Genomic DNA, 12,930 nt, shown 5'->3' with positions numbered 1-12,930 from the left:
CACTGTGTGCGGCCTGGTGCTAATCACAAAGAGAGGGCAGGGAAGGCAGTTCTGTAAAATCTCAACCACCCCAAGTCTCACTCCTGCGTGGAGCGGGGAGAGGCCCAGAGGAAGGGGCTCCGGATGGAGAGGCAGGGACAATCCCCAGCTCTATCTGGTAATCTGGGCAAACAGAGCCTCAGTGTCCTCACATGTAAAATGAGGCGGTGGGTCCAGGGGCAACTCCAGATCGATGACATCATCGTAAAGGCGGGGGTTGTGTGAGTGGAGAGAAGGAGATGGGGGTGTGGCTTTTCCAGAGGAGACTGCGCAGGCGCAGGAAGACCAGGCGCCTGCGCGGTGGAGCCCGTTTCTGCCGGATCTTAACTTGATGGGTGTGGGAGGGAGGGAGGAGCTGGTCAAGGCGGGAAACTTGAAACAGCCCATCCCCCACGCCTCCGTCCGCCCGCTAAGAACGCTTCTGCGCAAGCTCGAAGCAGTCGCCCGCCCAGGCCCCCGCTTGCCTTCCCGGAAGCTGCTAATAAAGTTGATTGAAAGAGCGGGAGCGCGCCACTATGGCGGCGTCCGGGGCCGCTGGCGGAGGCGGCGGCCTGGCTTTCCTGTCGCTGGCGCTCGGGGTTTCTCTGCTGAAATGCCTCCTCATACCCGCCTAGTAAGGGGCGCGGAGGGAAAGCGGGGAGGGTCCTGAGGGGGGGAGGGCCGGGGGCGGGCCGGGCAGGGGCGGTGGAGGGGGCGGGACATCCGGAGGAAACCCGGGCTTCACGGGCCAGGCCGGCCCGGGCCCGGATGGGAGACTAGCGGCCCGGCGCCCCAGCTTCACCGGCGGGGCAGCGCGGGGCGGGAGGTGAGGGGCTGAGGCTGGACTTGAATCCGGATCCAAGCCGGGCCGCTCCTCGGGGTGGCTGTGCCGTTCAGGCCTGCACGCGCTTCACTCGGCCCTTCCCGCAGGCCCGCTGCCCTATGTGGCAAGCCGGGCTGGCCCGCCTCGTCCCGAAGGCCCTCCCGCCACTGACGTCACGTGCTCGAAGGCCTCCAATCCCTGACATCGTGTGTTCTGAGCCCCTCCCACCCTGGCGTCCTATGCGACAGGCCCCTCCCACCAGCGGCGTCATATGTTCCAAGCCCCTCCCACCACTGACACCCTCTCTTCTTTGGGCCCTCCCATCCCTGACTTCCTATGTTCTAAGCCCCCTGACATTCTATGTTCTCAGGCCCTCCCATCCCTGACTTTCTATGTTCTAAGCCCCCTGACATTCTATGTTCTCAGGCCCTCCCATCCCTGACTTTCTATGTTCTAAGCCCCCTGACATTCTATGTTCTCAGGCCCTCCCATCCCTGACTTTCTATGTTCTAAGCCCCCTGACATTCTATGTTCTCAGGCCCTCCCATCCCTGACTTTCTATGTTCTAAGCCCCCTGACATTCTATGTTCTCAGGCCCTCCCATCCCTGACTTTCTATGTTCTAAGCCCCCTGACATTCTATGTTCTTAGGCCTTCCCATCCCTGACTTTCTATGTTCTAAGCCCCTTGACATTCTATGTTCTCAGGCCCTCCCATCCCTGACTTCCTATGTTCTAAGCCCTCACATTTTATGTTCTAAGGTCCTCCCATCCCTGACTTTCTATGTTCTAAGCCCCCTGACATTCTATGTTCTCAGGCCCTCCCATCCCTGACTTCCTATGTTCTAAGCCCTCACATTTTATGTTCTAAGGTCCTCCCATCCCTGACTTCCTATGTTCTAAGCCCTCACATTTTATGTTCTCAGGCCCTCCCATCCCTGACTTCCTATGTTCTAAGCCCCCTGACATTCTATGTTCTTAGGCCTTCCCATCCCTGACTTTCTATGTTCTAAGCCCCTTGACATTCTATGTTCTCAGGCCCTCCCATCCCTGACTTCCTATGTTCTAAGCCCTCACATTTTATGTTCTAAGGTCCTCCCATCGCTGACTTCCTATGTTCTAAGCCCTCACATTTTATGTTCTAAGGTCCTCCCATCCCTGACTTTCTATGTTCTAAGCCCCTTGACATTCTATGTTCTCAGGCCCTCCCATCCCTGACTTTCTATGTTCTAAGCCCCCTGACATTCTATGTTCTCAGGCCCTCCCATCCCTGACTTTCTATGTTCTAAGCCCCCTGACATTCTATGTTCTCAGGCCCTCCCATCCCTGACTTTCTATGTTCTAAGCCCCCTGACATTCTATGTTCTTAGGCCTTCCCATCCCTGACTTTCTATGTTCTAAGCCCCTTGACATTCTATGTTCTCAGGCCCTCCCATCCCTGACTTCCTATGTTCTAAGCCCTCACATTTTATGTTCTAAGGTCCTCCCATCCCTGACTTCCTATGTTCTAAGCCCTCACATTTTATGTTCTCAGGCCCTCCCATCCCTGACTTTCTATGTTCTAAGCCCCCTGACATTCTATGTTCTCAGGCCCTCCCATCCCTGACTTTCTATGTTCTAAGCCCCTTGACATTCTATGTTCTCAGGCCCTCCCATCCCTGACTTCCTATGTTCTAAGCCCTCACATTTTATGTTCTAAGGTCCTCCCATCCCTGACTTCCTATGTTCTAAGCCCTCACATTTTATGTTCTAAGGTCCTCCCATCCCTGACTTTCTATGTTCTAAGCCCCCTGACATTCTATGTTCTCAGGCCCTCCCATCCCTGACTTTCTATGTTCTAAGCCCCCTGACATTCTATGTTCTCAGGCCCTCCCATCCCTGACTTTCTATGTTCTAAGCCCCCTGACATTCTATGTTCTCAGGCCCTCCCATCCCTGACTTTCTATGTTCTAAGCCCCCTGACATTCTATGTTCTTAGGCCTTCCCATCCCTGACTTTCTATGTTCTAAGCCCCTTGACATTCTATGTTCTCAGGCCCTCCCATCCCTGACTTCCTATGTTCTAAGCCCTCACATTTTATGTTCTAAGGCCCTCCCATCCCTGACTTTCTATGTTCTAAGCCCCCTGACATTCTATGTTCTTAGGCCTTCCCATCCCTGACTTTCTATGTTCTAAGCCCCTTGACATTCTATGTTCTAAGGTCCTCCCATCCCTGACTTCCTATGTTCTAAGCCCTCACATTTTATGTTCTAAGGTCCTCCCATCCCTGACTTTCTATGTTCTAAGCCCCCTGACATTCTATGTTCTCAGGCCCTCCCATCCCTGACTTTCTATGTTCTAAGCCCCCTGACATTCTATGTTCTCAGGCCCTCCCATCCCTGACTTTCTATGTTCTAAGCCCCCTGACATTCTATGTTCTCAGGCCCTCCCATCCCTGACTTTCTATGTTCTAAGCCCCCTGACATTCTATGTTCTCAGGCCCTCCCATCCCTGACTTTCTATGTTCTAAGCCCCCTGACATTCTATGTTCTCAGGCCCTCCCATCCCTGACTTTCTATGTTCTAAGCCCCTTGACATTCTATGTTCTCAGGCCCTCCCATCCCTGACTTCCTATGTTCTAAGCCCTCACATTTCATGTTCTAAGGTCCTCCCATCCCTGACTTTCTATGTTCTAAGCCCCCTGACATTCTATGTTCTCAGGCCCTCCCATCCCTGACTTTCTAAGTACTAAGCCCTTTGACATTCTATGTTCTAAGGCCCTCCCATCCCTGACTTTCTGTGTTCTAAGCCCCCTGACATTCTATGTTCTCAGGCCCTCCCATCCCTGACTTTCTAAGTACTAAGCCCTTTGACATTCTATGTTCTAAGGCCCTCCCATCCCTGACTTTCTATGTTCTAAACCCTCACATTTTATGTTCTAAGGCCCTCCCATCCCTGACTTTCTGTGTTCTAAACCCTCTGACATTCTATGTTCTAAGGGCCCTCTTGGCTCTGACATTCTATGTTCTAAGGTTCTTCCAGCCCTCAGATTCCATGTTCTGTTCCCTTTTTAACTCTAAAGTGTCATGTTCTAAGACCTTTCCCAGTTCTGACGCTGTATTAAAGAAGATTTCTAACCCTGTTGCATCAGTTAACAAGCATTTATTAAATACCTTTGTTAAATGGGATTACAAAGTACATGAAGAGGAGTAAGGCATTCTTAATTAGCTGAAGAGATAGATTGAAGCCAACTAGAGGAGTTCATATTTGACTTAAAAGTAAATCTAAATATATAGTTAACCTCATTAGGCCACAATTTATTCTGTAAAATGACTATGTTGCCTTGAATGAACTTCTAAAACATTGACATCATCCATGACTTTTCCCTCTTTCCATCAGCCCCCACATCTAATGAGTTGTAAGATCATTGCAACCTACATATCTCTTGAGTCCTTGCCTCTCTTGCAGCCACCACTATGCTAGTTCATTCCTTCATCACCCACAGCCTATACTACTGCAATGTCTCACTGACATTCCTAAAACCATATCAGACCATATCATACCTCTGTTGCCCATCATGGTAAAATAGAAATCTCTCCTGGCATATTTTGAAGCCTTCCACAATCCCTCACCTCCTGAATTTATAATCTTGTTTCATATTATTCCTGTTCCAATCCAACTGACCTGCCAGCTAATCCCCCTGTACCACATTCTATCCTCTGAAGAAATAGTTCTGGAATAAACACCTTTCTAACATTTTCCTCTTAGAATCCCTAACTACCTTAAAAATACAGTGGAGGCTCTCCTTCCTTCTTTAAACCTTATACAGCTTTATTAAACTTATAAATATCTTCAGAGATTTTGAAGACTAGTTTTAGTTCTTATATCTAATTTTGTAGTCCTTTTCCTTATCCTTTTACTATCACCTAACACTTTTCTGTGCAATTAGAGTTTTTATTCCTACCTCATTCTATATTAAAAAAACACCTCCCAAATAACTAAACTTGTTAGCATTGTATATAAAATAGTATAGGTAGCCTTTGAGTAAAAGCCCCTCACTTGGAGTGAAATGCATAGAATTTATGACAGTTGTTTTGCCTTGTTTAGAGGTCTTTATCTTTACTCTTGGGTTTATGATTAGATTTTAGAATGTTGAAGTTGTCCCAAGTTTGACCTTTAGATAAGTGAGTCATTATAATGTTATATTGCAAAAATAGTTGTATATATTTAAGGTCTTTTTTTAATAGAATAGAGAATGGGAATATGAAATCCAAGTACAATCTAAGGTCCTTTATCATAGATCTAATTTCTTAATAAGAGGTTTTGTTTTCTTTGCAGTTATTCTACAGATTTTGAAGTACACAGGAACTGGCTTGCCATCACTCACAGTTTACCAGTATCACAATGGTACTATGAGGTAAATATGTTTTGTTTTTCAATGTTAAGCATATGTTATCTTCTAGTGGAGGATTTGATATGAACTAAATATGCATCAGTTAGGAGAAATTAGTTTCCAGGAATACCTAATTCAATTACAGAACTTCACAATTTCTGAGTTGGGAGGGATTCTAGTTCATACTGACTGACAATACCCACAAATGACCATCTAGCCTCTACTTGAAAACTTTCAATGAGGGGAAATCCTCTACTCCAAAGAGAGCACATTCTACATTTGACAAATTTTTAGAAAATTCTTCCTAACATAAAGCCCTTATTGGCCTCTATGCAACTTTTACATGTAGCTCTTAGTTCTGCACTTTGAGACCAGTCAAAACAATTCTAATTCTTTCATGCCTTCCTTTCAAATTTTTTGAAGCAACTATTATAAGATCATAAATCAAGAAGTGGAAGTGACCTTAGAATCTAATCTAGTTGCTTCATTTTACAGATGAAGAAACTGAGATCCAAAGAGGTTACATGACTTGTCACTCAGGTTAAGCCTGTGGAATTTGGAACAGGTTCTTTGACTTCAGAGTCAGTGGGTTTCCCTTTTATTGTGTTATTATTTAGCATGTTTTCATATGCCCCCAAGTCTTCTCTTCTCCAGGCCAGGTAAACCCTTTGCCTTTAACTAATCCTTTTTTGACATGAATCCAAGTTTCTTTACTATTCTAGTTATCCAGTCTCTCCTCCACCAAATAACGAAATAAAATTTCAATTGGTTCTTTTCATGATTCTACTTAACTTTATCACTGAGTAGATCATCTACTTCATAATTTGTTTCTTCATAAAATTGGAGGAGTAGTAACTTTTTTGCACTCCCATCTTCTTTCTTGGATGAAGGAGATTGTACTTGAACTTTATTGTTAAAGTGTGATAGCTTATAGTGGAAAAAAGCTGTGGTTTACACATGAGGAGGCCTGGGTTTTAGTCTTAATTCTGTCAATAACTAACTGCATGACCATGGGCAAACTATTTTGCTTCTCTGGACTTCCCTTTGCCTTCTGTATTCAACCTTCACCAAGAACTCTCCTTCCTTACTGCCCTTTTGGACATTCCTTTCTTTGACATCCTTATTTTTTAAAGAAGCCTATGGCTTTCCCGAGAAACTAGCTCTTCTTCTCAGAAGAGGCCCAACAAGCCTAACCTCCTTCTGTGGGACTCTTTTTTACCCTTTAAAATCAGGCATTTGAATTAGATATTCCCTAAGGCACTTTTGCATGTGACAGTATGTGACTTTCCAATATGTGTGGTCATATTTAATGAGCAAAAATATATTTTTCTCTACCTCCTTTTTCTCCATTGAAACCAAAACCAAGCCTCCTTAACAAATATGAAGAGTAAAGTAAACCAGATTCTTTTATTGATTGTATCCAAAAAAAGTATGCTTCAATCTGTACCATTTCCTTCCTTCAGGAGATAGGTACCATGTTTTGTTATACATCCTTTGGAATGATGAATAGTCATTACACTTTTGAAGTTATATGTCTTTAAATGTCATTATTATAGAAATTATTTTCCTAATTCTGCTCACTTCAGTCTGTATCAATTCCCAATCTGCATTAGTTACTATCACTTCACAATTTTTCTGAAGTTTCTCTGAAACTATTCTACTCATTTTTTTCTTATAGCACAGTAATATTTCATTGCATTCCTATATCATCAGCATTGTCGTGAGCTAGCATTTACATAGGTTTTCAAAGTGCTTTACAAAGATGATCTCTTTTTATCCTCACAATAGTATTATCTCCATTTTGCAGATGAGAAAACTGAGACTGAGAGACTAAGTGACCAATTTGTTCAGCTATTTCTCAATTGATGGACATCTTCAGAGTTTCCAGTTTTTAGTTACTTTGAGAAAGAACTTTTTAAAACATTTTTTACATATAGGTCCTTTTCCTCTTTCTTTGATTTCTTTGAGGTATAGACCAATTTGGGTCAAAAGGCACATAGAGTTTTTTGGAGCATAGTTCCAGTTTTCTATCTGGAATGACTAGAGCCATTACAGTTCCAACAATGCCTAAGTATGCCCTTTTTCCTGCAGCCCCTGCAACTTTTGTCAGTTTTCCCTTTTTTGAGGACATACAGGGAGTACAACTTGAGGTGCCAACAACAAATTGTGTCAACTTGCAGGGAGGGTGCCTTTGCCCTTGACATGTTCAGAGACTCTTGCATTCCCTGGGTTCATTGTTTCCAGAAAATATGTCAACAAGTTAAAAGGACTCTTCAACATTCCTCTAAAATTCCTTCTCCTATGTTGGTCAAAGGTTACCCCTGGGTAGGCCATTGGCCACCAAGAATGCACTTGGTAAAATATTACCATGGATATTACTTGACATAACCCCAATTACAAAGTGAGATCAGAACCATTAACCAGGTTCAGTTCAAGCTATAGAAAGAATGTCCCAATTCTCCTACATCTCTGTTTTTGTCTTCTCTCTCTCTCTCTCTCTCTCTCTCTCTCTCTCTCTCTCTCTCTCTCTCTCTCTCTCTCTCTCTCACACATACACACACACACACACACACACTTGCTCATAAATACACACAAAGAAGGCTAGAGTTAACAAACCATATATCTATAGGTAATATATACAATTCAGATTCTGTTTATTTTGCTTTTCACGCATTGAACTTTTAAAGATACTAATGTACCACCATGCCACCTTAAAAGAGGTAATTAGAAATTGTCTTTTCAATATATTACTTTTACCTCCCCATGTGCAATTAGCATTCTGTAATTTAGATCACTCTTGATATCTATACAGTTTTTTGTAGTTGTATTCGTATATTTCTTAAACCTATGACATCCTATTCCTGTGGTTATATGGCTATCCTTCACTGATTGGAGGATTATGGACTTTTTTTTTTAATTGTGAACTTGTCAGCAAAAATAAACATACAAAATATCTTCTATAAAACCCTCAACATTTAACAAGATAGAATTAAATAAACAAAAAACAAGCAACTTATTGGTAACAATGTAGTTCAACACTTTGAACTTACATTGTTTTTTAAATTCAATTTTATTTTACTTTCAGTTCTAAATTCTTTCCCTTCCCTTGCCCCTTTCCCAACCCACTGAGAAAGCAAGAAAATCAAAATCCATTGCAATATGTACAATAATGTAAAACAAATTCCTATATCTAAAGAAAGAAACAAAAAAAAATATGGTTCAGGCTTTACTGAGTTCATTAACTCTCTCTCTGGAGATAGATGGCATTAAGAGCCCTTTGAAATTGTTGGTCATTGTGAATAATCAGTGATCTCAAATTTTTATCTTTTTGCCTAAGTTCATACAAGTCTTCCAAGGTTTCTCTGAGACAATCCTTTCATCATTTCTTACAACATCATAGTATTCTATCACATTCCTAAACAATAACCTATTCACCCATTCCCCAAGCAATGGACATTCCTTCAATTTCCAATTTTTTAGTACCATAAAAAAAGCTGTAACAAATATTTTTGTACATTTGGGATTTTCTCAAATTTCTTTAGGGTATAGATGTAGTAGCATTGTCATGGAATTTAGTGGTAAACACAATTTAATAACATTTTTTAGCATAGTTCCAAATTATTCTCTGGAATGATTGGACCAGTTCACAGCTCTATCAGCAGTGCTTTAGTGACATACATTGTTAGACATGGACAATACGGGAATTTATATTGCTTAACTATGCATATTTGTTTAAAGAGGTTTTCTTCTTTTTCAAAGAGAAGGTAGGCAGCAGAAAAATTAAATTCTTGATAATTGAAAAAAATTCAATTTAAAAATGTCCTAGGATTCTAGAATATTGGAGATGTTACTGGGGAACCATACAGAGACATCATCTCTGCCTTCATGGAGTTTACATTCTAGTTGTGGGGTAGGGTATGATCAACATGAGGCATGTGAAAAAGGGTGACATAATGGAAAATTCTGGACTTAGAGTCACTAGAACTAGGTTCAAATCCTGCTCTAGGGACCTGCTAACTCTGTGACAGTGGACAGGTCACATAGTCTTAGTTCTTTTACCTGTAAAATGAGGAAAATAATGTTTATACTACTTAGCTCACAGAGTAGTAAGGAAAATGCTCTTTGAAAATCTTAGTGTCCTATATTATAGATGTAAGATTATTGTTACAACACAGTTATACATGAGATGTATATTGGTCCTAAAGAAGTACTCTAAAAGGGAAGGAATCACCAAGTAAGAGCAGGAAAGTCTTCCCAGAAGACATGGTATTTACATTTAACTCTATGAGGGGCTTACATTATATTGGTTTATATCCTGTTTGTTTTTTTGTTTTGTTTTGTTTTCTTAGGTTTTTGCAAGGCAAATGGGGTTAAGTGGCTTGCCCAAGGCCACACAGCTAGGTAATTATTAAGTGTCTGAGACCAGATTTGAATCCAGGTACTCCTGATTCCAGGGCAGGTGCTTTATCCACTGTACTACCTAGCTGCCCCTGGTTTATATCCTGTTTAAGAGTAGTTTGATTTAATTTTTCTTTCCAAAAAGTGATGTTTTTAAAAGATTTACACTTTGTTTTCATTTCTTTGATTTCTGATTTTGTGTGTATATGTGTTCTCTCTCCCTTTGACCATAGGCAACTTCAGAGTGGACTTTGGATTACCCTCCATTTTTTGCTTGGTTTGAATATGCTTTGTCACACATTGCCAAAGTTTTTGACCCAGAGATGCTGAATATACAAAACTTGAATTATGCCAGTCCTAGAACTGTACTTTTCCAGAGATTTTCTGTCATCTTTACAGATATCCTCTTTATCTATGCAGTCTATGAGTAAGTCTAAGGATTGTCTTCTTCTTTGGTAGAGGGGAAAATAATGTTTGACAGTTTAATTTGTTCTCATGTATTATTTTTCTTTAACAACCAAGTTCCTATGGCAGCAAGGGCTCCAGAAATTCTAGACTGTTTTGTACATTATGTGGAATGTGTAGTTAAAGTTAAAAAAAAAATGTGAAGACTTAAGCTTGTACTCAGTGTAGGGCCCCTTTCTAGCCATTAGGCTGGAAGCCTGGGTGAATCGGATATAAGTGAGAGTTGTTTATCCTGTGTTCTCAAAGAAGACCCCCAACATCAGGGCAGTGATGCCTTGACATGCATGTGAATTAAATTTTAGTGGGTAGGTTGCTATGCTAAGTTACCAGTCTAACTTTCTCCTCTGGAGTCATCTGGGTCCAATGGCTAAAAATGAATCAGGATGACTGGAGATGGCCCTGAATGCAAGGTAATCGGGGTTAAGGTCACACAGCTAGTAAGTGTCAAGTGTCTAAGGCCAGATTTGAATTCAGGTCCTTCTGACTTCAGGACTGGTGCTCTATATCCATTGTGCTACCTAGCAACAATATTTTGAAGGATGTGGCACAAACTCTGGTAATTATATGCAAAATAGGAAATAATAACAACTTAGAAGAAAAAAGATAGTATTGAGCAAAGTCTAAGAAAAGAAAATCATTACAGTGGTTAATCTCAGCTTTGAGTGTAAAATTTCAGAAGAGATCTTAGAAAACATCTAGTACACTTCTGCCTCCCCCATTTTACAAAGAAGAAAATGGAGACCCAAAAGAGGTAAATTACCATGGTCCAATCCGAAGACATATAAGTAAATAGAATCTAAGCCTAGATCAGAGTTCTAAACCCATTACCCTTTCCAAGTATGTCATACAACCTCTTCCTGAAAAAGAAATGGTTTTTAATAGAGAATTGGAGTGGAAAGGACAGTGGAAAAGAAAAAATCAAATACAGTCAGTTTTGATTAATGGCATCTTTTTAGAGGGAAAGCTTCCTTTTAACTTATGAAATACCATCTTGATTTACAATCTCCCAGAAGCTAGAAGGAAATGGATTTTGAATTTTCTTCTTCAGTCAAATGAAATGGAGACAATGAGGTGGTAGAATGGATAGAGCCTTGACCTGGAGCCAGGGAAGACTGGGTACAAATCCAGCCTTAGATGCTTACTAGCTACATGACCCCGGGCAAGACACTTCATCTCCAATAACCTTTTTTCCTCCTCTGTAAAATGGGGATAAAAATAATAATAATAATAATAATAATAATAATAATAATAATAATAATAATAGCTTCTACCTCCCAGGGTTATATAAATCCTAGCTACAAATACTATTATTATTTGTGATATTTTATAAACCTTTAAAAACATCATATAAATACAAGTTGTTATTTCTTTTAAACCAAAAGTCTTTTATTTCCTCTTGGAAATTGAACATCAGCAAATACTTAATCATTTTTGTTCAACAGATATTTTTAAAGGCCTTCTATGTGTAAAGTCCTACACTAGACACTGGGGAATAAAACAAGATAAATAAGATGAGGTCTCTACCCTAAAGGGCATTACAATGTAGAAGGAAGATAAGACATACACAGATAGCTATATTACAAGCTAGAAAATAATTGAATAATAGAAGAAATTATAAAAAGAGGAAGTGAAAGGTCATATGTTCTTACTAGCTAGAAGGATCTAAGGAAGGGTTTTGTGGAGAAATTAGCATTTGAATGACCTTTATACCTTGAATTACTTTAAAGGTTGTTCTACCCAACAGTTAGGAAAAATTAAGCAAGGGAGAAAGTGGAAATCATTAAACTAATGTATAGTCCCTCCAAAAGGTAATATTTGTTTCAAACATGTAAGTTTCTAGAATGTACAAGTATAAAAATCCATTCTACATTCAAGTATAAGTAATTTGGATAGTATTCAGATGATTAAGTTTACAGTATGTCCTGTTCTTAATTTGATCAGTATAACCATAATGTAGCTTACAATAACTTGTTTTTCCACATTTTCACTTTTAAGAAGATACAAAATATACTGTGCCCTGCAAATTTTCAGAAAATTATGGTTAGTTTAAAAAAAGTCTGAAAAGAAGATATTCATTAGAAGCAGTATGACATAGAATGTAGAGTAGAATTGTTTCTGAGGTCTTTTTCAAGCTCCACTACTGACTAATTATGATGTTAGGTCATCTTTTCAAATCACCCTTCAGACTTCATGTGTCCAATCAGTGGAGTAAAGGAGTGGAATGGCTATTTTTAAAGAAGTAATTCACTTAGAACATAGGATTTATTGCTTTAGAGATCTTAGAAATCATCTAGATTAGGAAATTGAAGCCTAAAGAAAAGAATGATTTGCCACAGATCATACATTTGAACCCAGTTCCCAGAATTCATCTATCAATATTTCTTCTTGAAATCTCTCTAAATTATCACCAAAGAGTAGTTACTCATAAATTTGTGACTTGCCTTGAAAATAATTTTACCCTTCAAAAGGTAGAGGAATCAATAAGACCTGTTCTGCACTAATGGAGAGACACCAGTTAAATTAGGAATTCTTAAATACAGTAATTTTGGAAACAAGTAACTATAGATTTCATGATTTAAAAAAAAAGGAGTAAAAAGCTATTCATAGTCTATGAATCCTAGATTTGAATAGAATGGATTTCTAATTTTTGAAAGAAAAGTTAAGGAAGGCTTAATAGCCTAATACAATGGTATTAAATTTAAATATACTCAGGGACCACTAAACCAAACATTTGGATCCCTATAGGTTCCCTCTTGACATAGGAACCTAGATATTAATATTATTTATGTTTTCTTGTATTATTTATTCTTCCCACTCTCATTACCTTTTACTCTAGTATGAGTCACACTTGAGAGT

At 40.0% G+C, this 12,930-nt stretch overlaps 1 protein-coding gene across 4 annotated transcripts in view; it reads left to right on the top strand.

Moving 5' to 3' along the window:
- Window positions 1–518: 518 nt before the first annotated feature.
- ALG8 (ALG8 alpha-1,3-glucosyltransferase) overlaps window positions 519–12,930 on the top strand; it is a 48,985-nt gene continuing 36,573 nt past the window's right edge. For 2 of the 4 annotated variants that reach the window (XM_074216973.1, XM_074216974.1), the window contains exons 1-3: window positions 521–652; window positions 5,157–5,235; window positions 9,843–10,036. In XM_074216973.1, coding sequence (XP_074073074.1) covers window positions 555–652; window positions 5,157–5,235; window positions 9,843–10,036 — 371 coding nt within the window. In that variant the 5' untranslated portion in view covers window positions 521–554. Of the gene's footprint in view, window positions 653–5,156; window positions 5,236–9,842; window positions 10,037–12,930 lie in introns of all 4 variants that reach the window. The other 2 variants (XM_074216975.1, XM_074216972.1) reach the window with 2 other exon arrangements.

Source organism: Macrotis lagotis, chromosome 1, assembly GCF_037893015.1.
Source record: "Macrotis lagotis isolate mMagLag1 chromosome 1, bilby.v1.9.chrom.fasta, whole genome shotgun sequence".
NCBI lineage: Eukaryota > Metazoa > Chordata > Mammalia > Peramelemorphia > Peramelidae > Macrotis > Macrotis lagotis.
This window is presented reverse-complemented; position numbering and strand designations above follow the sequence as displayed.